General features: G+C 39.3%; 1 protein-coding gene across 1 annotated transcript in view; it reads right to left on the bottom strand.

Annotated features, from left to right (window-relative positions):
- Positions 1-3335: 3335 nt before the first annotated feature.
- LOC107089731 (uncharacterized protein C1orf21 homolog) overlaps positions 3336-27716 on the bottom strand; it is a 52171-nt gene continuing 27790 nt past the window's right edge. Inside the window, exons 3-6 of the mRNA XM_015382671.1 lie at positions 13435-13520; positions 11039-11106; positions 9675-9735; positions 3336-4628 (exon numbers count right to left, since the gene is read on the bottom strand). Of these exons, the coding sequence (XP_015238157.1) occupies positions 4581-4628; positions 9675-9735; positions 11039-11106; positions 13435-13520 (263 nt within the window). The 3' untranslated portion in view covers positions 3336-4580. The remainder of the gene's footprint in view (positions 4629-9674; positions 9736-11038; positions 11107-13434; positions 13521-27716) is intronic.

Raw genomic sequence — 27716 nt, 5'->3', positions numbered from 1 at the left:
GGACCCACCGGTGGGTCCTTAGGGTTCTAGGGGTTAAGCAACACTTACTGAATAGTTAGTTTTTTACTGACATTTTTGCTCGGTAGCATTGCTGGTGACCTGAAAAATGGATGAAAACATATTTAGTTGTCACTAATGCTAGTTTTGATTTAATACTAGGTATATCCTAGATTTTCTGACAAAAAGGTCCTATATCCACATGTGTAGAACAGGGATGGAGCTAAGGGATGCAACGGTCACCCTTAGCCAGATCTTTGGCCTCTCCTACCAGGTGATTTCTTGTTCCCATGTTTATGGATTTTACCACCTCTGGAACAAGCAATTCCCCTCTGAACCAGAAAATAGCAGCAACTATCACAAAAAGAGACTTCTGACACATTTGATATATTGTTAAATATTAAATATAAACTAACAAGGAAAATACTGTTATTGAATGTTTTCATCAATATGCCAACATTAAAGATGACCAACATGCTCTTTTGAGAGCTAGTTTTTGTGTACTTTTGGGGAGAAGGGAAAGTTATGTGTCTCTGCAGGTCATCAAGGAGTCTAAGTAATTAAAGAATAACTTCTAAAACCATATCAATGTGTATATTATGCAGAAGCATAGAGTATTAATTCAAACAGTAAGTATGTTTAATCATGCATAGATTTATTCAGATGCGCTTAATAAAAATCTGGTCTTTCTTTACAGATTTATTTAAAAAATACAGATGTTGCACCTGTTCATTTTCCTGTTAGTGAAGTGTTTTTATGTTATATTTATGGATTGACCCTGAACTGGTTTTGAAGACTGTTAGTTTTCAGCCACCTCTCAGTGTGCACTGTTCCCTGCCTGCACACCCCATATGTAAATTTGCTGGCTCTGCCCCTGGTTTACAAAAACACACAACTTAAGCTGTATTTTTATTTTATTTTTTTGTGTGCTCTTTTAACTAAAAAACCTTTAAAGTTTTAGTTGTGTATAAAAATCCCAAGTTTAAAAAGAATGTGAAAAGCAAATTATTAGATCAATACAAACTAGTTACAGCAATAAACATCTCATTACAGACAGTTTTACGTATTTGTAGCAGGTATGTTTTTCTAAACTTTATATTGAAAATACATTTACTATATCAAATTGTTACAGGGAGCAGTATTTTAATTTCCATTTTTGAATTTCTGGTGCTTAAATGTTGACATATTTTCATAATTTATTGTACAAATTTTTAGGGAAAATTTTATTTCAATCTGAAACTAAAAACTTGATATTTCTCCCACTTCTTAAAACATGAGGCAAAAAGATATTCATTATTTAGATAATGACATTTAAAGCTACTTTATGTTTTATTAATATATTTTTTCTCAATTGAATGGTGGATTTTATTATCTGTCTTCCATTGATGAGGACTTGCTTCATACTCAAGCTTATGTTCAACTCTGAGCTGACCTCGCTCAGAGTAAAGTGACCTGATTGACAGAGTCTACAATCTTGTAATCAGTCAGTGGGCCCATATATAGGGCTACAGGTAGTCACTGTGATGTTGGGTAACATGGTGTCTACTGCACTCAAAATGGACCAGAGGAAGATAATGAAAGAGTTGTCTCAGGAGATTAGAAAAAATATATATACCGGTATATAGAAAAGCATGTTAAAGGTAACGCCTATAATAATATTTCCAGGCAGCTTGATGTTCATATGATTACAGTGGCATATTATTCAGATATTTAAGATCCTTGGGACTTTAGCCAACCTTCCTTGATTTGGCCCTGGGAGGAAAATCAATAATAAACAGATGGATAATATGAATGCTAACCAAATAGCCCGGAAAATTTTTTAAAGAGATTGCACCTCAAGTTCAAGACACAAAATTTTTTTGAGAATATCCTATGGAGAGATTAGACAAAGATGGATTTTTTTGCCAAGTCCGATCAGCTCTTTCCTCAATGAAAAAATTAAGCATATCAAGAGAAGAAACCAGTCCCTTCTGTGAAACAAGGAGGCGGCTCCGTTTGCTCTGAGGCTGCTTTGCTTCATCTGGCACAGAGGGTCTAATCTCTGTAGGGTACAATGGAATTTCAAGATGATCCAGGGATTCTGCAGAGAAATGTGATGCCCAGTGTCAGAAATGTTAAGACTCAGTCGCAGGTCCTGGGTCTGGCAACGGGATAATGACCTAAAATCTCACAGCTAAGAACACCCATGAATGGTTAAGGGGAAACCGACTATTCTGTGGCCTTCTATGGGCCCTGACCTAAATCCTATTGAGCATCTTTGGAAGGGGCTAAAACATGTTGCTGGAAAAGGTAACATTCAAACGTGAGACACTTTGAGAAGTTTGTTCATGATGTCAACTTACTTGTTCATAAAGCATCAGGTGGTTTGAAACGAAAGCTACTGTCCTCATTGGGACCATGATTGGAGCAGAAATCCATCTGTGCCTCAACACAATCTCACCTGACTTCATGCTTGATGTTTGTGCTCTGACATGAACTGTTCAATGTGGAACCTTGTATAGACAGGTGTGTGCCCATGGGCAGTTCTATACAGGGGCCAATACCCCTGTAGAATTGACCATGTTATGGGCCCTTTACTGAAGATAACAACAAAATCAATTTCTCATGATATATGTCAGCACGAGATCATCGTATTCATCAAGAGATAAAGACCTTATATATCGGTGAAATAATAAAAAGGGAAATATCTGCTTTAATGTCTTTTTCATTTTTCACACTGGGCTATGTAATGTGCTTTTAGTGGTTTTATTTGAAAACCCTCTAAGGAGCATTTTAACAGAAAAAAGTTGTGAAGAAAAAATAAATTTTAGCTAAACCAATTTAAACCTCCAAAGAAGTTAGTTTATACCTGCAAACCTGACAAAAATGTCAGATGCCTACGATTCTCCAGTTAAAGGGGCCAAAACAAAACACTATTTGACACACTTTGGGCCCCTAATCAACAACTGAGCAACATTTAAACACTCCATCCTACCAAAGCATTGACCCCGTTTACCCCTTCAATAGGATGAAGCACGCATCTTCTGTTGAACATTAGTAACAGTTTCCCAACATGTCTGCATGAACCGTAAATGTGTGAGGAATGTCAGAAAACTTTTTGAATCTACTTTGTGAACTAAACTGAAATGGCCTTACAACAGCAACTGCCTAATAATGTGGCCAGGCTGTGTTTGTAAATTAAACTGCACCCTGAACTTACTGGGCTGCAGTGTTGATATTACACCAGCAGGGGGCATTGCAAAACCTTGCAGCTTTAAAGCAATGTTGGCAGCATCTATTTAAAGGCACCCATCACCTAACTGTAGTAAAGAAAGCACATATAAAAGACAAAATTCAGCGCGCCTACATTTTCATCTTTAATAGAAAATAAAACATATTCAAAAATTATACAACAGGGCGTATCCAAGTAAAGATGGTGGAAGAAAAAACAACAACAAAAAAATAGGTGTGTTTCAGGAACAACCACAAATTCTCACTTGAAGCTCATCCAAGTTTTTGTTGTTTTAATGTTTATGAAGGGATGTAAAACTGTGAATAGTGACTGATGGCAGAAATAAGCTCTATGGGTACCTCTGATTAATGCACATATTCATCTGCAAATGGGATAATAAAATGTGTGTAAGGAAAGTGTGACATCTGTCTTCCACACAGAAATAAGGCGAATGTGTTTCTCTATATAAAACATAAAAAACCTCTTTCGTGTGTGTGTGCGTGTGTGTGTAAGACAGGGCGCTTTAAAGGAGGAAGGGCTAAAGTTTGGAGCTTCATTTTGGAAAAAGACAATGACAGACTATGATGGAAGTAAAGACCAAGATAAGGTCAAACATTAAAAAGGGATACGTTTATCCTGAATAGGTGGCTGTGACATAAAATAAAAAAACAATAAACCATGTTTGATTTAAAAAGGAAGGAGGAATTCAGGAGTTTCTAAACTACTAGCTCCCTCCTTACTCTCATATTAAAATATTCCATATTTATCCCTCTTTCTCCTCCCTCTCCTTTTCAGCCCATGTGGACAAGGCGAGCTTGGCTGAAGGTAGTCGGACTATAAAGTTCAGCAAAGATCCACCACAATCTTCCTCTTTTTTCAGCTTCAGGGGTTTTCCAGTCCTCAACACACCCACAGAGACACTTATCTCTAATGGATATCCACTCAGAGGTTCCTTAGTCCCACTGCATGAGTTATATTTATAGGGTCATGCCACTGAGGAGGACACGGACGAACACAGACGGACAGGTGGAGGGCGGCGAAGTCCGAATAAAGGAAGTATTTGCTTGACCCAACAGGTCAGACGACAATCTGTCCATTGTCTCTGCGTCAGCCTGAAGGAGTGAGGTGCTGAGCGTTGTATTCCGTGACGAAGGTCAACTTTGTCCCATACCTTCTTTGATTTGCACTTAAAGAATCACTGCCATAGGTCCAGAAAGCTCCACACCCCCACACACACCAACGGTGTCCTGTCACACCCAATGCCTCCCCTGTAAAAACACTGATTAAAACTTTCTCTTTCAAGCACACATACACACACACTCAATGAGGCTGTCTGTGGGGGGGAGGGTTTGACTCTGTGGGGGCCGGTGTGCTATGTCCCGTCTTCCTCCTCCTCCTCCTCCGAACAGTAGTCTCGCCCCTAAAAACACAGCAAGACAGAAGAAACAGGGTGAATAAAGCTGGTTTAATGGGCCGTCTTCACACAGCACCTGTTACTTCAATCACATTCAAATAAACGCCCAGAGCTGGATCAGGAGATGCTGAGTGAGATAGTGAAATGCTGACAGGTGAGTTCTCCCTTCATGGAGGTGAGGAGCTGTCTGCTTTGCTCCTCTCTTCAAAGCGTCCCTAAAAGCCCGTCTCTCCCCCGAACAGAAATAGATTCCAATGCCAAGGCTGCATCATAAATTGAGGATTTAAAGGAAACCTCTTCCTGCAAAGCATCAGGAAGGATTTTATTGCAATATTGTGTATATAGCTACTACAGATTTCTATCATATATTAAAGATTTCTGCCCCCTAGTTCAATGTCTTATGTGACTTTAAATGTTCTGAAAGGAAGAAAAACATATAAAACCTGTAAATAGCTGAACTACGAATAGATTAACCATTTGTTTTTAATGCTTGATCATTTGTATCATTTAATCTTTAGCATGAGAACAATATTAAACATTTTAGTGAACATGAAGTAGAGTAATCAAGTTCTATTACCTGTCATTAGTACTATTATACTACTATTACTACTTTTGACTACAATGACCGACATATCAGTGGTTCTTATACCACAGTTTGAAAAACATGGCTATAATCTCATCTAGTGTAGCTTTAGATCATCATCTTTATTTGTAGAGCGTTTTAAAACAGCTACAAAACCAAAATGCAGATAATAGCTAAAAATAATAAAACACAATAAAAGTAATAAAATACAGCATACAAATATAAATTAAGCAAATATGAATTTGTTTAAGCTAAATAAGCAAGGTCACAACAACTAAGTCCTACAGGTGTTAAAGGCAATGAATAAAAGTAAGTCTTGAGCCGTGTTTTAAAATTTTGCAGGGAAGGAGCCTCCCTGATGCACAGCGAGAGGCTACTCCATAAACGAGAAGCAGCGATAGAGAACGCTGAGCTTCCTCTTTAACCTCGGTACCTGCAGGAGCTGCTGACCTGAGGGACCGAGGAGGCAAACAGGGGTGAAGAAGCTCAGAGAGGTGAGATGGAGCAAGGTTATTTAGGCACTTTAAACAAACAGAAGAATTTTAAAATCAACTCTAAAATGAACAGGCAGCCAGTGGAGTGAGGCCAGGACAGAAGTAATGTGATCATTAGGAGTTCCCGTTAAAAGACGAGCAGCAGCGTTTTGCACCAGCTGTAGGTGAGACAGCAAAGACTGGCACACACCAACATAGAGTCCGCTACAGTAATCCAATTGAGATGAAATAAAAGCATATATAATTGTTTCAAAGGGTTGCCAGGAAAGAAAATGTTTTCGTTTAGCCAATTGACTTACGGTAACAGATAAAAGATTTGAACTGCTCAGATTTACTTTCACAATTTAAAATCAATGTCCACCTTAAAACCTAAGTTCATGACAGTCGATTTAAAATATGGTGTCAGGGGTCCTAGGTCTATAGTAGAGGAGTCACTAGGGTGATTAGGCCTAAACACTATAAACTCAGTTTTCCTCTGGATAAAATTTTAAAAGTTCAGGGCCAGCCAGTCTTTAATGTTGTCTAAACAGTTTAATAAAGACTTTAATGAAAACCCATACCCCTGCTTTAGGGACAAATACTTTTGGCAATCATCAGCATAAAAGTGGAAATCAATCCCATGTCTTCTCAGTGTGAAACAGAGTGGCAGCAAATACAGGGAAAAACATGGTGCTCCCAGATTATGGACAGACATGACGGTAAAAAAACAACAACTCAGTTTTAGTCATATGTAAGCAAATGTGTCAAATACTTCAGATGTTTGTTTTTCCTGTGAAACATCCTTAAAAACTTCTTCCATGAAGGCCACAAAAGAGACTAACACATAAGTGGTTACTTCTGGAGTCAGTCAGATGGGCTTTCTATTCTTCGACACCATAAATATGGATGGGGACGCCTTTTTCAGTTGCCTTTTGTATCTCTGTTTCTGTCTCCTTGAACCCAAGGTTCAAGGAGTCTTTTCTCTCCACTGTTGCTACAAGCATGCTTAGTGTGAGTGTGTAAATATTTTAGAAGGTTATGTTAGCTGAAAACCATCAAATCCACCAGATAATCAATAAATTAACTTTTTCTATTTGAATTATTTCTGATCTTCAGAGCCTTCGAGTCAATGAGTCGATGCAATCAACTGTTTTTACTAGGATAGAAAACTTTAAATCATTTTGATCTGGTTGAATTGTCTCTGTAAAGTGCCTTGAGATGACTTGTGTTGTGAATTGGCGCTATATAAATAAAGTGAATTGAATTGGTCTAATTAATAAAGCTTCATTTTTTAAACATTGTATTATTACTTCATTTATTTTTCAGTACCATTTTCAACAGATATTTATGCTATGTGCGCTGACTTGGCAAAACCAATTTTTTTTTACTGATCCTGATAAGTCACCTGACTCCTATGAGTATAAACTTAAAGATAAAATGTAGCCTAATACTGTATAACAAGAACAAGCTAATATGTAGAATAATCTGGCTCAGTTGGCGCTTTTGTCTTCAGCCTGTTGTGCAAGAGATACTAATCACGCACAATGAGCTAGTTGTTATTGCCTTAAAAACACAGTTAACACTATTTGGATTATCTGATTTTAAAGTGGTATTGTGCTTGTTTGATGGTTTTTCCTGCATTGTTTTACTTGCTGTGTTGTTTTATGCAACCATATGAAAACAAGCAGCTGGTTGGAAGATGGAGATTGAAGCGGACGTACACTTCCTCATTAAATCTCACTTAAACATTGTTGTACTATCAAAGGTGAACACAAACCTAACAGGATATATATATATATATATATATATATATATATATATATATATATATATATATATATATATTATGGATGGGCGATATTTTATCGTGTGCGATATAGAAATTCCCCACAATAACAATTTCAATTTATCGTTTTTATCATGAGATGACTATTTATCAGGTTATATTTTTTTAATAAGCCAAGTTAGTTTTGCTGTTTGCATCGTTTGAATAAATTTGGAATTTGGTCTCTCATATTTCAGACTTATTTGATTGGTATCGCTACAGTTTTGCAGTACAGGTGCAGTACTTGAACTTAATTGATATAGTTCAGTGGTTTCTAGTATTTTGTAGGGCTTTCAAGACAGAATTTAGTGACAGATTTATAATACAACATATTTAGCTGGTAGTTTTTATCGTCGCTTATCGTTACAGTGATAAATAAGAGAAATTATCATGATACTTTTTTAGTCCATATCGCCCATCCCTAATATATATATATATATATATATAAATAGATATATGTGTGTGTGTGTGCGTGTTTTGGTTTCAAGGAACAGAGATACAAAGCTATGTGTTTCTATTGGGGTATAGATATAACTTGACACTGAGGGACATTTTGATTTGCCACTCTGCCAGACAGGGACCCATGTTTAACTTCCCAGAATAAAGGAGGTTAAAACAGAATTAAAAGTTCACTTTAATTTAGACTGGCATCTTGGGTCTGCCAACCAGTGGAAAAAATGGGCACTGTCCTTCCTACTATAATTCAAATGATTTCTATATGTCTTTAATAGGGGAATCAATCATTTTGGCTGGCCCTGTATTTGTAGTTACCTAAATATTTGGTGGGCTATAATGTTTCTAATGACAAAATTTCACAATTTGCATGTCACTTAGATATTGGACGTGGAAATTGTTCTAAAGCTCAGAGAATGATAGCCAATCCATGAGTGGAGAGCAGAGATTTTCCTTAAATCATGCAGCCCTATTTTCTATTGCTGACTTAAACATTAATATGGTAAATTGATTGACTACGGTAACTTATGCGTTTTGGTGTCCTTCCAGTATGAAGTACAAGTATGAAAAAAGGTCAAAATGAGCTTCATTTAATGATTTTTATTCTTGAAATGATTTAACATGAATTTAAAGACAATTTCATGAGGACTATATTTGTAAATATACCAAGTTATGGCTCCTTTAACAAAAATATCAGCCAGGATGAGGACTTATGTGATCTACAGTTCTGGTTTATCCTTTTCTAAAACTTTTTAAATAAAGGTCAGATAGTTAATGGAGGGAAATTGTTTTAGTGTGAAATTTGCTTCTTGATCTGAGCTAAATGAGTTCTGTGCAGAGATTAACTGAAAGGCTGACCTGTGAGGTAGGAATACAACTGATAAAGCCAGATTACAGTTTGCAGCTCCACTCAGACAGTTACCATAATCTTTGGGGAAATATCATTTAGTCTGATTAAACTTAAAAAAGTAAATGTTTGGACATCATGATCATTTTCACATTTGGAGGAATGAGGGAAAAGCTAGCCAGCTTTGAAGCACAGCGGTGGCAGCATCATGCTGTGGGGGTGGATGACTGCAGCAGATATTACTGCACTTCACAAAAATAGATGGCATCTAAAGAAAAGGGAACATATAGAGATACTGAAGCAGCAGCTCCATACAAACTTGGGCACAGATGGACTTCCAGATGGACTCTAAGCAAACGCTAAATAAAGTCTGTGTCATACTTGCCACAAAAACATTATCTGGCTGACTAAAAAAAGATGCGTGTCACCAAGGCTGCTTAAAGACCCAAATATCTGGTTTGAATGTAGAAAACAATAGTGTGAACTGAGAGCAATATGCACAACCTTTACCAGCTGACAATATGACATTCATCTCTCAGGAAATGACGAGATTCTCTTTAAATTTAGCTGCAAGTACAAAAGTGCTCTAAGCAGAGGGCAAAAATAAAAATGAGTCATTTCTTGGTTCACTGTAAAACACAGGGTCTGTGCCTGAGCTTTCAGTCATACCAGCAAGTAACAAAAACCAGTGTTCATATACGGCACAGTGATCAGCAGTTTCTTCTTGAGATTAAACATAGAATGATGATGTGGAGAAAGGGTCTCTTTATGTTTTGTGTCTTCATTTTATGTTTTTTTCCCTTTTTTAATCATATCTACATCCACCTAAACTGCCTCCCCTCCCACCATTGAAGACACACACAGATCTCACCTTTTCAATCTTCTCATCCAGCATCCTGAAAAATTCCTGCTGGCTCTCTGACGTGTGAATACTGGGGGAGACAGAGGCAGGGAGGGAGGGAGGGAGAGAGGAAGTCGGAGGAGGAGGAGGAGAAGGGAGGCAACAAATACATCATGAGAATTTTCCATTACACACCCACCCCCCACAGAGCAAGCACGAATAAACGCTCCCACTACAGGCCAAGATATTATCCGTTTCAGAACCTACTGAGGAATTGGAATAATAATTCAATTTTAAAAAAAAAAGATATGGTTACAACAGTCCTTGAAAGGACAAATAATGTGCAACGCATAGCTGCCATCATTCCTGAGGTGGACCTGCGAAGCTGCTTTACAAAAGCCAGACACTTCAGATTATTTACTTACAGGAGTTGCACTGTGAAGGAGGTGATAGTTTAATAAAAGGTCACAGTAATGAACCAACACATGAGCAGATCCTCCATCAATAAATGTAAACCATTCCTTACGTCTTATCCTGTGGTGCTTTCAGAGAGAAAAATAAGATTTTCTCCTTTAACTTTAATAGTAGCACTAAAGATAATTTTCAGCATTAAAAAAACTTTAGTTATTCCAGTTTAGGTTAAATAGGACCTTATTGCATCATTGTTTTCCAAAATAAGAAAACTGTACTTTCACAGACCCCTCTTTCTGACAGATTAAAGCAAACATTCATTTTTTAATTCATGGTATATATTTGTCTACAGCAAACGGCAGGTTAAATGGACAGTTTGAGGTTATGTATCTATGCATGTATATAGGTTTGCATAAATGTACGCACAGATGGACAGAGAGGTGAAGGACAAAGATAAGTGGATAGATATATTTAACTCCTATCCAATAGAACAGGAAATAAGGTCTGGAAATGCAAATATATATGATCCATTATCCATTCTCAGAATATAGTTATTTCATTTAAAGGAATCTTACAGCGATATTTCCTTTTTGTAAAAACTTTAACCTAAAACATGCTGATTGTTTGATTTGTGTGATTTCATGTTACATCGCATTGAGTGGAATAGCCCTTTAACAGATTTGTTTGAGTGCTGCCGGCCTCTCAGAGGAATAATAAATAAAAACCTGGATGATTAAAGTTAAGTGGAGGCTGTGATATTTGACACAATGGAGGGTTAGCTTTCTCTCCCCGCTCTAAACCCCTTTTTGTAATCGCTCATGTCGGACATGTTGGCACCACACGGTTGGACAGCTTCCTGTGACAATTCATTCTGCCTTTTCCTTGAATCCATCATCCAGTATGATCCAATATATAAACGCATCCGTTGGTAGATTAACAAAACATTTCTGGAGTAGATCTAGAGGCTGAGGCCGTCAGCTTACCTAGATTTGAGGTTTGTTGCAGCCGCCTCCTTCTGCAGTTTGCCCCTGTGCTCCGCATTGCTCTTCTCCTGAGAGTGAAAACACACATCCTTAGTTTTCAACATCAGCAGACAGAACACATCCCAAATAAATGACTCATATCGGCAGGGAAGCCAAGCTACCGACAAATCAAAACCTGAATGATTGAACTATGCACTCATCCAGCAGCTGGAGGACATGGGTCACAGATATAATGTAGGAACATCTAATAAAACAGACTATCAGCTCTAATCAAGGTCAGCTACAGTCAGTGTTTCTGCAGGTGCGCCGTGTCCAGTCTCCTGCAGGGAGTTAGTGTTGATAACCCAAGGAAATGGAGGAAAAAAGGAATTTTCTCTTTTTCATCTTAAAGTTTTGTTTAGTATAAATCATGCATGGATAAAATAAAAAAAATGTGTATTTTCAGCTCCTGTAAGTCTTTACTGTGTAAATTCATCTTTTGCTGCAGTTAATGGAAGCACTTTTTTTCCAAGCGTTCCACAGATTCAGTATTGAATTACGATCTGTACTTTAACTAGGCCATTCTAACACATCTCTCGAGCTGAAGCATTTCATTCGTAGCTTTCTTTAGGTTTAGGTTTGTTCTCCTGCAGGAATTAAACACTTTCCAACTCTAACAAGTACTCTTCAAAGATTGCCCAGTGTTTCATCCCATCCATCCATCCATCCATCCATCCATCCATCAAGTCAGACTGCCTCTACTTTCCTTGTGAAGCCACAGGATGGTGCTGCCACTAACAGTGTGATGTGTTTTACAGGATGTGTAGTACTGGTTTCCATCAAAGTGTTCCATATTTTTTTAAATCAAGAAAAAAACAAAATCAAGAAAAACATTAAACATCTAGAGTGGTGCACAATAAAAGTATAATTATGACTGAAAAGCAAAAGTATAGTTTATATACTATTCTATAAATCCAGGACAAAATATACACTGGTTATGATGACGTCAACAAGAAAGGATTCTTGTAGGTTAAAGTCATGTGTTAAAGTTCTGAGTAATGGCTCTTTCTCAGTGTTACATTTTTCACATTCAAGCCATAAAAAAAGAGGCAAAGAAATAAGCAAAACAAAGATGATCCTCATGAAGCCTTTGAACATTGACTTAAGCAAGAGGCTCAGAAGCCACATGGAGGTTTCCACTTTCCTCCTGGACAGGCAAGTTCATTTTTTTTCCTAATGGTAACAGCAATCATTACCAAAACCTGCCCAATGGCTGGCATATGGTACAATTTGAAGTTGAAATGACAGAGGGCGAGCAAATGCGCCACCTACTGGCCAAAAGTTAAACATGTAGCCATCTCCTTTATAGTGGTGCATTTACTTCTCATCTAACCCAAATTCATTTTACATTTGCAGCTTGTGGCTTCTTCACATGTGGCTTTCTTCTTGCAACTCTGTCATAAAAAAACAGATTTATTAAGTGCTTCAGAGATTGTTGTCCTGCTATTAATTCTCCAGCCTTATCATTGGATCTCTGCAGCTTCTCCAGGTACCAGGAGCCTTTTGATTATTCCTCCAGCTCTACCGCCTTTGTCTGGCCTTTTAATTTAGGTTTGACATATATCCCTTGGTAGGTGTGCAGACATGCTACCATTTATTTTTGAGAGGAAGTGCAGCTCTATTAGATGCTTTAAGCTTCTCCTTGGAAAACATTTGAGTTTTGTCTTCATAAATCGATATAAAACATAGAAGCCACAGTGTGTTCTGGGTAAACTCTAGATCAGATAGTAGGTTTGTAGCTTATAAAGAATAATCAGGCTCGGCTTCTGCTTTCATTGTTAAATAAAGTTGTATTTTTCCTATAGTCCAATCCTCTTGTTTTTTACAATCAGGATTTATTATTATCGTTTTAACACTTGCCAGGATGTCCATCTACATGAAGGAAAAAAAAAGAAGTTCTCCTATCTCACCGTCATAACGTTCAGAGCTTTTCTGTCCTGAGGAGGAAATAAATTTATTCCGAGAGATAATGTGTCTCAGGTTATTAATTATTTACACTGTCAGGTAAGACATAGTGGGCAGTAAAATCATTTATGAGGTTTTAGAACAAAGTGACTTCATGAGACCTCCCTTATGGGTTTAAAACCAGAATATTTCAGCCATGGTGGGGAGAAACCGACCATGTGCTCAGCCTACGCATTCCACACACGCCAGACTGCCGTTTCCACCTGCTTGTGAGGAAGCTTTCCGTTTGCCGTAGTGCATTTCTATTTGTGCTTGTGCAAGAAGATGCTGTGTGTTTGTGTGTGTCCAGCTGTAGGCTGGAGCTGATGAGCTGTCAGAAGAACGTCTGAGTGTGTGTAGATGACAGGCTGTCAGTGGACTGTCTGCTCTGTGTGGGAGTGTGTGCGTCTCACCAGGTTCTCTTGGTTGCGTGCGTTCACCCGGTTTTCCTCCCCTCTCATGTACTTCACCTCCTCTACTCCCTTCATCTTGTATTCATCTAAGAACAGAAAAGTTGTCGTGATTAAAGGAGGGGGAAATACCAATTATATGCATTTATGAGGAACAGGAGATGAAACAATCAGCAGTTTCCTTTCATTTGCCTTTAAATACAAATTTCGAGTGAAAAAAAACAAAAAATTAGAAGTTAGAAATTGAACTTTATTGATCTCACAATGGAGAAATTAACTCTTCATTTAACCCATCCTCTTTGGGGAGCTTTGGGCTGCCCCTGTGCAGTGCATAGAGAGCGGTGTGGGGTTAAGGGCCTTGCTCAAAGATGGAACCTCCTCAGAGCACAAGCCCAGTGCTCTAACCACTACGCTAACACTCCCCAAGACGCTGAGCTGGGAATCAAAACCGGAACCTTCTGACTGCACTGAGTCACTGTGCAGCCCAAAATCTCCTGCCTGCACTGTCACTGCATTATATAATCCACACTGTTCATTATTCTATTGATTTTAGCCACATTTAGTCGATGGTAATGCAATACAAGAACCCCATGCAAGATTTTAAAATGTGCAAGCAGCAGCTGCAGAGCAAATCCCTTTACATGAGACATTGCTTCACTATTATAAATAAGAAAGCAGCGATATAGAAACAGCAGGAGAACGCACCACAGAAAACAGAAAGAAAATGAGACGACAGCGACAAGAAGAAGGAAAATGGAAGCGGATTAAGGATCAGATGAACAGCTTTTTGGCTACATGGAGAGCTAAGACGGCTAAGACAGTTAGTAGGAGCTCAGTAAAGCTTTAAGATTTCCTTTGAGACGGCGTGGCAAACTCCCACCGCCACCCTTCTTCTTCGCAGACTGCAGAATATAAATGATTTCCACTGAAGGTTAATTCAACTTTTCATAAAACAATCCAGTAAAATTCTGAATTAAAACGAATACTTTAAATGAAAATGATTGTAAAGCTCTGGTAACGTAATGTTTTCATTCCTTTCATGTCTTTCGGGTGTTCGCTCCACCCTCAGTTAACATGAAGTGAACCATTAAACTATGCCATTTTAGATTTTCTTTTCTTTTTTTTTTTTTATAAATGGAGAGACAACACAACCATATAAGAACTAGTTAGATTTCCCTGGTATTGGTCAAGACTCTGGCAGCGTTTTTTGAATAGTAAGAAGCTGACATATTTTGTTTAAAATAGAGACCTTAACCACACAAACTTTAAATAAAACTATGAAACAGTCTTTCTGTTTCCTACAGGTAATTTGACAGGAACCCCTTTATTCTACCAATGTTCTTTAAAACGATGGGATGTTTCGTCAAGATTTCAAACTGAATCTACCCTCTTTTAGGTCAGTTCCACTTTTGAATAGAAATTCAAGAACAGAAAAAACCCATAGCATAGGTAATTGATCATCCCTGTCAAGTTTTGGATTTGAAAATAAGGGAAATTTTTACGACATCCAACCTCCCCGGTCAGGCTCCAATATCCAGCAGATCTTTAAAACGTGCATGAGAAATCTAAAATAAACACTTATCAACCAATTGCAAACAATAAGGTGATAAGATTTTGACTTGTGATGCTAGCGGTAGCTCCGTTTGCAGAGGCAGATCAATGGGTGTTATATAATTTTATAATACAGGAAATTTACAGGAGACTGTTCATACGAGAAGATGGTGCTGAACTAGGGTATAATAAACGGTGGTTTCCCTACCAAAACGGGAGACTATTTAAAAGATCCAACCCATCTGACAATGTGCTGAACAGAAGTAGCACAGAATATTATCAGGTTATTAATACCGGCACGATGGACATACACCTTTTAGGCTAACAGCCAATGGTGATATAATATTGAAGAACTGGTTTTATCTGTTGCACGTCTTGTATTTTTGCCCTCGCTATCAGCAGCGACTGGGTTTCTGTCCGTGCCCTTTTGTACCCAGTCAAAGCTCCCTCTGCTCATCATGTTCCGTCACTTTGATCACCTGCTTCTTTACGATTGAGCACAACCGCACACCTTTCTGTGCTTTGGAATCATCTGTGGAGGACACAGCAGAAGGGGGGGTGAAGAGGACGTAATCTTCTGCTGTTTGTGTCAGGAATGTAAACAAGTTATAGCAAAGCTGCTCCTGTCTTAGCATGCCACCGCACATAAAGAGCTCCGTAACACAACGCAGGCTCACCGAGCTTGGATGTGCTCCGTAAACACATGGCACATTACAGCGAAGAAGCAGGAAGCAGAATCGAGAGCCGCTTCCTCTGCTCTCCAGTATGGCACTACAACCGTTTACACCGATGTCAAGCTGTGTAAGCTGTCATTTAGGGTGGATACAGCAGGCAGGCAAATTAGCAGCTGCAGGCCACAGAAAGGAATCAGAATGTACATTCGTACGTAATGGTTATCAAGAAATGCTATTTTATGATGCTGGATATGCCAGAATGTTCTCATCCTGCTAAAGGAACCTGACTACGCTTAAAGTGATGAGTATAGAAAGATCAAAGTGGCCCGGCTTACAGCATCACAGACTGCAGATTAGATAGGTGCAGAAACCAGAGAGTCTCATCCCCATGCATTGCCGTTCCAGTCAACAGAAATGACACAGGCATTTCGTCATGCAGTTGCCGGGGTTCGCTTTTGGGGTGGGAGGGAGAGGGAAAACTGTCAGAGAGGAGAGAGGGATGAAAAGACTATTTTGAGAAGCTGTGGTTTTGTTGATGTGGACATCTTTCTCTACGCCGATTAGAGAGTTGGGTTCTGCGCTGACCTTAAGGACCCGCTGCGAGCGCAAGGATGCGCTTGTAGGACGTTTTCAGAGTCAGAATGTCTCTGAATTTAAATGTCGTTATGTCCAAGTGTCTGCAAGGCTGGTGAGTCATTTAAATGGCCATATTTGGTGATGTCTGCTCTCGCAGCTCGGCCTGTCCTGTGGCTGTGTCACTCCGTCCTTCCTGCTGAGCGTCCTACCTTCCAGCCCAACTGGCTGCAAGCCATCACCAGCCTGGCATCAACATCTATACCTGAACTGAGAGTCAAAGTGACGCACATTGAGCAATAATTAGAAAGAAAACCGGGTTGTTGTTTTTTTGGAGGCCCAGAAATGATAGAAACGTCCCACTGTTAAACCAGCAAAAAACTCTTTCCACATAGAAGGCACTTTTCGACCATGTAAACTAATTCCTGGTAGATTTTGAAGTTGGATGTTTTCCCTTTCTAAGGTTGTCATCCCTTTGAGACCAAATTTAAACACCAAATTTATCTAAATAAACATTACAGAGCATATAACCATTTTTATACAGCTCTGAAGCCCTTTTTTCCATAAAAAGAAACTTAGTATGGGTTTTCTGTTTGTCCTTAAATAATTTTAGTCATAACACACAACTCAAAGGCCTGACCTTTCTTCTGTGTATGGAAAACTGAAGCTGACAGAATTAAATCAAATAAACTGTTTAATAAAAAAAAATCACTATACTTCAAACAAAGACATTAATAAATCTAAAACAATTTCTAATTTTTATGAATTCTTTGGCACATTTGAGGCAGCCTGGTAAGCCAGACTGACTAAACCCGAAATCCTACACCCCATCCCACTCCATTCCAGACCGCCTGCACAAAGCAAAGCCTGCAGCCTCCATGGTTCCTCCCATCTTGTGCCGGTCTGACTTCTTTGGAGCTCGAGGAGAGCATTCGCGATATATTATAATCCAATTCATAGGAGCAAAACATGTGGTAATGAATGCTTAATTTAATATGACATAATTAAAACTCAGCATCAACCAAAGATGTTTCTGCCCAAGCATTTTCTTTTTGTTTTGGGTCTTTGTAATAGGGACAGTTAGGATCATACAAAATTGGTTTGTTCTCTACTTAAAAACTCATTATCGCTTCAGCCATGCCTACAATAAGAAGTTTCTTTAGACGCTGTTAAGATGCACTTTTGGAAGTTGGTGTGACTGGATCTGACGAAAGTTTTAAGCCTCTCAGTATAAAGTAAATATTTTGACCGAGGTGAGAAATCGGCTTCCTGGTATGTTGAAGTAACAATAGTTTTCATCCAATAATCTGATTAAAAGGTCTTAGTTTATAAGACCTTGGAGCATATAAGAATTATGCTCCAATTTGTAAATGGCCTATACCTTTACTGCACTTTTGCAAGTCACAGGATTTAAACCAAAAGCCTTTACGCTACATTCAGTCATTCACACACTGATGATGGCAAGCCACATTGTAGCCACAGCTGCCCTTGCTGCCGTACACCGGCTCCACTGGGCCTTCTGACCACCATCAGCAGGCAATGCAGTTGTAGTTACCAATCTACTGTAGTCGTAGTTCCAACAAACCGGAGCATAACAAAAAATCGCCTGGCTCCATATTTTGATGGTGAAGGGTGGAGAAGGTGTACGTGGATGGTGACGTGCGGAGGAGAAGCAGTGAATGTGGAACAGTTCTCATTGATTGACATGACTGCACAAGTGCTCCACATGACATGTGTGAGCGGGAAGGAGCATTGACAGAGGGTGTGCAATCTGCGGCTTATGCCATATGCGAAGTGCATCTGTCCGAAAATAAGCTAGTAAGCCAGTTTAATATATATTAAATTACTTTTCAGGTCAACATGCAGCACGTGGCTATTCTAAAATCCCTGCATATGTAACGATGGATTCAGATCTGAGAGCTAACGCTAAAAAGCTATTTTAAGCCAACAAAACAGATAGACTGAACTCATGAGAGACTTTAAACGTGTCTGCTGTATGCTGTAATCTAGAGGGGTTAATACAGGCATCCCCAAAGTCGGCCCTCGAGCGCCGCTGTTCTGCAGGCTTTAGAGGTTTCTCTGCTTTAGCACAGCTGATTCTGATGATTGCAGTTCAGCAAAAGCCTGTTTATCAACTATCAATGTAAATCAGCAGTGCTGGAGCAGGGAAACCTCTAAAACCTGCAGGACAGCGGCCCTCAAGGACCGACTTTGGGGATGCCTGGGTTAATACAACCTTGTCTTTACAAAAAAAAAAAACAATGACTTCTTAATCTGCTGATCCTAAATGATCTGCCATTAGCTTCCTAAACAGTCATTTTGTGTATAGTCATCATTGCTGAACCTGGATGTTACAGGCCTAGAACCTCTAGTGACTAAAAGTTACACAGTGTTGGTTTAAGAAAAAAAAAGAGAGACGGAAAAAAACACAAACACACAGATTGGTGGTAATAGCCAGCTGTTTGATGAGAGTAACAGTAATTCAGAATAGAAAATGTGGAGAGGATTTATATTTGTAATTCTTATACAATTTCTGCTATTATGCGAGGGGATGGTTTGAAGATTTGAGGGCAGAGAATTTCTCTTATTTTAGTCTTCAATTTTTGAGGACTTCATCATCTCTCCTCAACACGGAAAACCGCCCGGGCAGGTTCACTGGCAAAGATAAAAAAGATGCTACTGCATGTCATTTAAAGGATTAAAATACATGTTAGGCTGTAAGGAGCAACACGACTATACACACGATAATAGGAACCTGGAATGAACTCCTAATCCAGGGAGGTATGAGCCTTTTCTGAGTGGTAGTCCTAGAGGAGAAGCGTTGTAGACGGATAGGAGGAGTCAGCTGTAATTTGACCTGATGCTTTCAACAACCAAGCCATCAAATATGGCTGCAGAAGAGCTGCACAGGGTATCAAACTGCAATCTTTATAAAAATACTAATGTGCAATACATCAAAAATCAATGAAGATTGCTTGCATGCTAAATTTGGAAGCTTATTCTGCTTCAGGTTCCATACATTCAGGCTGTACGTTGAATATTTTAACTAAGCAGTTAGAAGGATGAACTCACACTGCCCTCCATACTCATACCTAATATAGATTTTAGAGGCCACTGGAGATGCAACATTACACTTGCATGTTTTCCTGATATAATGCAACCAGAGACTGTAAAGATTTTAATGGGAGCAGCTCTTTTAAATGCTTTTCTAGTAAGAACTTTTTCCACATGTTTGTAACACGGTATGGAGGCAAGGATTATTTGTTGGTAGACAAACAGCTAAAGTACATGAGAGCTTTGACTGCTATGATATGTAGAAATGAGGTTGTCGGAATGAGACCCTTTAACTTCTTATCACAACGGGAGTCAAAACACAACGAGTTCCTCATCACTGCTTCAACCGTAGATCCTTATTTGGCTCACTTTAGTAAATGTGAAACCAGTGCAAGCTTGGGAATAAACAGTCTCTGCTGCTCTACAGTTTTCACAAGTCATCTAAAAAATGCTAAAGTTAAAAAACTACGGTTATCTGCCTCTTTTTAAAGACTCCTTGTATATCTTGTTTTATGAGAAGGTCATGTTGCACCCTCATCTTCTGCTTGAAGCATTTTATATCCATCATAAATCACAATTCACTTAAAGAGAAAATAAAATGCCATATTCTTAACTTAATCGGTCTTGTATTGATTTAAAAATGAATGTTTCAAATATTTACAAGGACTAAATTGATCACTGAATAAATTCTGGGTTATTGCGGGGACATAAATGTTCGGGAGGGTATTACGTTGCGGCTGGATGTTTTAGGAGAAATCATAGCTTATTGTTTCATAATTATGTCAGACGTCCTCTTTAAAGCATGGCGAGCTGCAAATGAAGCAATAAAAGAACAGCATGCAGCAGGGTGCATATGGCAATGTGTGTGATTTATTTTCGGTCTTACACTTTGTCCAGGAGATCATGTGTTGAATGTATGCGGTTCCTGTTTTTAAATCAGTTTGAGCGAGCAAGCATTGTGCAGACGTGCCACTCTCCACTGCAGCAGTGAGACATTTGGTGCGAGTTTGAGAGGTTATTTAGGTTTAAGAGCAACAGTGCATATTGCACCATAAGAATTAGGGCATGATAAAAAAAAATCGATTTAATCGATTTTGAATCGATTCCTTTACAATTTGCTAAATCGATGTNCACATCAACTCTCCAGCGGCAGCCATTGTTGTTGTCACCCAAGAGCGCTTTGGATACATGGTTGATTACGTTACTGTTGATCATCTGTCCATCATCGTATAAAGCCCGCCCTGACAATTTGATTGGCCCGCCAGATATTGTGCGAGCATACTCGCGCTACTGTTGAGCAATGTCAGACCGAACTTCCCGACCTCAAACGTTGTGGGCGGGACTAAGTTCGGAACAGCACCCAGGCTACAGGACCCTGGCAGCGTTTTTTGAATAGTAAGAAGCTTACATATTTTGTTTAAAATAGAGAGCTTAACCACACAAACTTCAAATAAAACTATGAAACAGTCTTTTTGTTTCCTAATTTGACAGGAACCCCTTTATTCTACCAATGTTCTTTAAAACGATGGGATGTTTCGTCAAGATTTCAAACTGAACCTACCCTCGTTTAGGTCAGTTCCACTTTTGAATAGAAATTCAAGAACAGAAAAAACCCATAGCATAGGTAATTGATCATCCCTGTCAAGTTTTGGATTTGAAAATAAGGGAAATTTTTACGACATCCAACCTCCCCGGTCAGGCTCCAATATCCAGCAGATCTTTAAAACGTGCATGAGAAATCTAAAATAAACACTTATCAACCAATTGCAAACAATAAGGTGATAAGATTTTGACTTGTGATGCTAGCGGTAGCTCCGTTTGCAGAGGCAGATCAATGGGTGTTATATAATTTTATAATACAGGAAATTTACAGGAGACTGTTCATACGAGAAGATGGTGCTGAACTAGGGTATAATAAACGGTGGTTTCCCTACCAAAACGGGAGACTATTTAAAAGATCCAACCCATCTGACAATGTGCTGAACAGAAGTAGCACAGAATATTATCAGGTTATTAATACCGGTACGATGGACATACACTTTTTAGGCTAACAGCCAATGGTGATATAATATTGAAGAACTGGTTTTATCTGTTGCACCTCTTGTATTTTTGCCCTCGCTATCAGCAGCGACTGGGTTTCTGTCCGTGCCCTTTTGTACCCAGTCAAAGCTCCCTCTGCTCATCATGTTCTGTCACTTTGATCACCTGCTTCTTTACGATTGAGCACAACCGCACACCTTTCTGTGCTTTGGAATCATCTGTGGAGGACACAGCAGAAAGGGGGGTGAAGAGGACGTAATCTTCTGCTGTTTGTGTCAGGAATGTAAACAAGTTATAGCAAAGCTGCTCCTGTCTTAGCATGCCACCGCACATAAAGAGCTCCGTAACACAACGCAGGCTCACCGAGCTTGGATGTGCTCCGTAAACACATGGCACATTACAGCGAAGAAGCAGGAAGCAGAATCGAGAGCCGCTTCCTCTGCTCTCCAGTATGGCACTACAACCGTTTACACCGATGTCAAGCTGTGTAAGCTGTCATTTAGGGTGGATACAGCAGGCAGGCAAATTAGCAGCTGCAGGCCACAGAAAGGAATCAGAATGTACATTCGTACGTAATGGTTATCAAGAAATGCTATTTTATGATGCTGGATATGCCAGAATGTTCTCATCCTGCTAAAGGAACCTGACTACGCTTAAAGTGATGAGTATAGAAAGATCAAAGTGGCCCGGCTTACAGCATCACAGACTGCAGATTAGATAGGTGCAGAAACCAGAGAGTCTCATCCCCATGCATTGCCGTTCCAGTCAACAGAAATGACACAGGCATTTCGTCATGCAGTTGCCGGGGTTCGCTTTTGGGGTGGGAGGGAGAGGGAAAACTGTCAGAGAGGAGAGAGGGATGAAAAGACTATTTTGAGAAGCTGTGGTTTTGTTGATGTGGACATCTTTCTCTACGCCGATTAGAGAGTTGGGTTCTGCGCTGACCTTAAGGACCCGCTGCGAGCGCAAGGATGCGCTTGTAGGACGTTTTCAGAGTCAGAATGTCTCTGAATTTAAATGTCGTTATGTCCAAGTGTCTGCAAGGCTGGTGAGTCATTTAAATGGCCATATTTGGTGATGTCTGCTCTCGCAGCTCGGCCTGTCCTGTGGCTGTGTCACTCCGTCCTTCCTGCTGAGCGTCCTACCTTCCAGCCCAACTGGCTGCAAGCCATCACCAGCCTGGCATCAACATCTATACCTGAACTGAGAGTCAAAGTGACGCACATTGAGCAATAATTAGAAAGAAAACCGGGTTGTTGTTTTTTTGGAGGCCCAGAAATGATAGAAACGTCCCACTGTTAAACCAGCAAAAAACTCTTTCCACATAGAAGGCACTTTTCGACCATGTAAACTAATTCCTGGTAGATTTTGAAGTTGGATGTTTTCCCTTTCTAAGGTTGTCATCCCTTTGAGACCAAATTTAAACACCAAATTTATCTAAATAAACATTACAGAGCATATAACCATTTTTATACAGCTCTGAAGCCCTTTTTTCCATAAAAAGAAACTTAGTATGGGTTTTCTGTTTGTCCTTAAATAATTTTAGTCATAACACACAACTCAAAGGCCTGACCTTTCTTCTGTGTATGGAAAACTGAAGCTGACAGAATTAAATCAAATAAACTGTTTAATAAAAAAAAATCACTATACTTCAAACAAAGACATTAATAAATCTAAAACAATTTCTAATTTTTATGAATTCTTTGGCACATTTGAGGCAGCCTGGTAAGCCAGACTGACTAAACCCGAAATCCTACACCCCATCCCACTCCATTCCAGACCGCCTGCACAAAGCAAAGCCTGCAGCCTCCATGGTTCCTCCCATCTTGTGCCGGTCTGACTTCTTTGGAGCTCGAGGAGAGCATTCGCGATATATTATAATTCAATTCATAGGAGCAAAACATGTGGTAATGAATGCTTAATTTAATATGACATAATTAAAACTCAGCATCAACCAAAGATGTTTCTGCCCAAGCATTTTCTTTTTGTTTTGGGTCTTTGTAATAGGGACAGTTAGGATCATACAAAATTGGTTTGTTCTCTACTTAAAAACTCATTATCGCTTCAGCCATGCCTACAATAAGAAGTTTCTTTAGACGCTGTTAAGATGCACTTTTGGAAGTTGGTGTGACTGGATCTGACGAAAGTTTTAAGCCTCTCAGTATAAAGTAAATATTTTGACCGAGGTGAGAAATCGGCTTCCTGGTATGTTGAAGTAACAATAGTTTTCATCCAATAATCTGATTAAAAGGTCTTAGTTTATAAGACCTTGGAGCATATAAGAATTATGCTCCAATTTGTAAATGGCCTATACCTTTACTGCACTTTTGCAAGTCACAGGATTTAAACCAAAAGCCTTTACGCTACATTCAGTCATTCACACACTGATGATGGCAAGCCACATTGTAGCCACAGCTGCCCTTGCTGCCGTACACCGGCTCCACTGGGCCTTCTGACCACCATCAGCAGGCAATGCAGTTGTAGTTACCAATCTACTGTAGTCGTAGTTCCAACAAACCGGAGCATAACAAAAAATCGCCTGGCTCCATATTTTGATGGTGAAGGGTGGAGAAGGTGTACGTGGATGGTGACGTGCGGAGGAGAAGCAGTGAATGTGGAACAGTTCTCATTGATTGACATGACTGCACAAGTGCTCCACATGACATGTGTGAGCGGGAAGGAGCATTGACAGAGGGTGTGCAATCTGCGGCTTATGCCATATGCGAAGTGCATCTGTCCGAAAATAAGCTAGTAAGCCAGTTTAATATATATTAAATTACTTTTCAGGTCAACATGCAGCACGTGGCTATTCTAAAATCCCTGCATATGTAACGATGGATTCAGATCTGAGAGCTAACGCTAAAAAGCTATTTTAAGCCAACAAAACAGATAGACTGAACTCATGAGAGACTTTAAACGTGTCTGCTGTATGCTGTAATCTAGAGGGGTTAATACAGGCATCCCCAAAGTCGGTCCTCGAGCGCCGCTGTTCTGCAGGTTTTAGAGGTTTCTCTGCTTTAGCACAGCTGATTCTGATGATTGCAGTTCAGCAAAAGCCTGTTTATCAACTATCAATGTAAATCAGCAGTGCTGGAGCAGGGAAACCTCTAAAACCTGCAGGACAGCGGCCCTCAAGGACCGACTTTGGGGATGCCTGGGTTAATACAACCTTGTCTTTACAAAAAAAAAAAACAATGACTTCTTAATCTGCTGATCCTAAATGATCTGCCATTAGCTTCCTAAACAGTCATTTTGTGTATAGTCATCATTGCTGAACCTGGATGTTACAGGCCTAGAACCTCTAGTGACTAAAAGTTACACAGTGTTGGTTTAAGAAAAAAAAAGAGAGACGGAAAAAAACACAAACACACAGATTGGTGGTAATAGCCAGCTGTTTGATGAGAGTAACAGTAATTCAGAATAGAAAATGTGGAGAGGATTTATATTTGTAATTCTTATACAATTTCTGCTATTATGCGAGGGGATGGTTTGAAGATTTGAGGGCAGAGAATTTCTCTTATTTTAGTCTTCAATTTTTGAGGACTTCATCATCTCTCCTCAACACGGAAAACCGCCCGGGCAGGTTCACTGGCAAAGATAAAAAAGATGCTACTGCATGTCATTTAAAGGATTAAAATACATGTTAGGCTGTAAGGAGCAACACGACTATACACACGATAATAGGAACCTGGAATGAACTCCTAATCCAGGGAGGTATGAGCCTTTTCTGAGTGGTAGTCCTAGAGGAGAAGCGTTGTAGACGGATAGGAGGAGTCAGCTGTAATTTGACCTGATGCTTTCAACAACCAAGCCATCAAATATGGCTGCAGAAGAGCTGCACAGGGTATCAAACTGCAATCTTTATAAAAATACTAATGTGCAATACATCAAAAATCAATGAAGATTGCTTGCATGCTAAATTTGGAAGCTTATTCTGCTTCAGGTTCCATACATTCAGGCTGTACGTTGAATATTTTAACTAAGCAGTTAGAAGGATGAACTCACACTGCCCTCCATACTCATACCTAATATAGATTTTAGAGGCCACTGGAGATGCAACATTACACTTGCATGTTTTCCTGATATAATGCAACCAGAGACTGTAAAGATTTTAATGGGAGCAGCTCTTTTAAATGCTTTTCTAGTAAGAACTTTTTCCACATGTTTGTAACACGGTATGGAGGCAAGGATTATTTGTTGGTAGACAAACAGCTAAAGTACATGAGAGCTTTGACTGCTATGATATGTAGAAATGAGGTTGTCGGAATGAGACCCTTTAACTTCTTATCACAACGGGAGTCAAAACACAACGAGTTCCTCATCACTGCTTCAACCGTAGATCCTTATTTGGCTCACTTTAGTAAATGTGAAACCAGTGCAAGCTTGGGAATAAACAGTCTCTGCTGCTCTACAGTTTTCACAAGTCATCTAAAAAATGCTAAAGTTAAAAAACTACGGTTATCTGCCTCTTTTTAAAGACTCCTTGTATATCTTGTTTTATGAGAAGGTCATGTTGCACCCTCATCTTCTGCTTGAAGCATTTTATATCCATCATAAATCACAATTCACTTAAAGAGAAAATAAAATGCCATATTCTTAACTTAATCGGTCTTGTATTGATTTAAAAATGAATGTTTCAAATATTTACAAGGACTAAATTGATCACTGAATAAATTCTGGGTTATTGCGGGGACATAAATGTTCGGGAGGGTATTACGTTGCGGCTGGATGTTTTAGGAGAAATCATAGCTTATTGTTTCATAATTATGTCAGACGTCCTCTTTAAAGCATGGCGAGCTGCAAATGAAGCAATAAAAGAACAGCATGCAGCAGGGTGCATATGGCAATGTGTGTGATTTATTTTCGGTCTTACACTTTGTCCAGGAGATCATGTGTTGAATGTATGCGGTTCCTGTTTTTAAATCAGTTTGAGCGAGCAAGCATTGTGCAGACGTGCCACTCTCCACTGCAGCAGTGAGACATTTGGTGCGAGTTTGAGAGGTTATTTAGGTTTAAGAGCAACAGTGCATATTGCACCATAAGAATTAGGGCATGATAAAAAAAAAAAATCGATTTAATCGATTTTGAATCGATTCCTTTACAATTTGCTAAATCGATGTGTAGGGAACGAGATCGATTAGTTTTCAAAGTGACATGCGTGACGGTCACATTCAAATGCTGAAGCAAGTACCATAACTTTCGGACTATAAGCTGCGACTTTTTCCCCATTTTTCAACCTTGCGGCTTATATAACAATATGGCTTATGTCATCGGCGTCGCCAGACCCCATTTACTGGGGCACGTGCCCCAGTATAAATGAGCTGTGCCCCAGTATAAAACTCATGAATATTTGCAACAGTAATACATTTTTTAAAGCATCTATTAAAATAATTCCAACGGAGGAGATGTATATTTCTATTCCAAAATGAGGACGTAATAGCGCCCCCCACGTCAGCGCATGTCACTGCATGAACTGCAGGTAAATTAACGCGTTGCTCTCAACTGAGTTGGATGGGACACTGTGCGGCCGCGACGCATTTTTAGTTCTGGTAACGTTTCTTACCTGTCAATTTTATTATTTTCCCAGTGAAACCAGATGATTTATAGGCTACTAACTGAAAATTACTGCACTGGTTTGTAGATGGATATCAGGAAATTTCTCACACGAAGCAGAGACAGGGAAGCAGTAAAACAAGATGAGAGAGAGGGAGGTAAGGTCCCGTAATGAATTAGTGATTTAAGCTAACCAGTTACATTAGCAACGTTATAAGCAATATGACTGATATTTACATGAATATAAATTTACATTTTTTTAATGTTTGCTGTAGAGAATGAGAATGAAGGTGCTGGAGTAGGAAAGGGAGGAGGAGGCGAGACTGACAGGCAAGAGACAGGTGAGAGACAGGAGAGACAGGACCATGAAGGTGATGAGGGGGCAAAAACCAGCTTCCACAAACAAGAAGTGGACATTAGTGACTTAGGGGGAAAACATGATGGTCCTAAACAAGTGAAGTTGTCCCACTATCCCCAGCACAAATTTGGAGTAAAAAAACGTTCATTTAATTCAAAATGGTTTGATGGTTGAAAAAGAAAGCCTTGTCATCAAGGATATGCAGTGTGTTTTCAACTTGCTTGATAACATCATATTCCCAACACTAACGCAGGTCATCCAGATCTCCCTTTTACAATCCCAGTCAACAGCTGGAGTTGTGAAAGGTCATTCAGTGTTTTGAGAAGGCTCCACACTTGGCTGAGGTCCACAATGGGACAAGATAGGCTCCATCATCTTGCTATTTTATCATTTGAAAAGGAAGAACTTTCTGAGCTGAGTCACAGTCTAGTGATTGACCGCTTTGCAAAAATGAAAAATAAGAGGTACACTTTAATGCTCAA

This window comes from Cyprinodon variegatus, unplaced genomic scaffold, assembly GCF_000732505.1.
Source record: "Cyprinodon variegatus isolate N-32 unplaced genomic scaffold, C_variegatus-1.0 Scaffold261, whole genome shotgun sequence".
NCBI lineage: Eukaryota > Metazoa > Chordata > Actinopteri > Cyprinodontiformes > Cyprinodontidae > Cyprinodon > Cyprinodon variegatus.
This window is presented reverse-complemented; position numbering and strand designations above follow the sequence as displayed.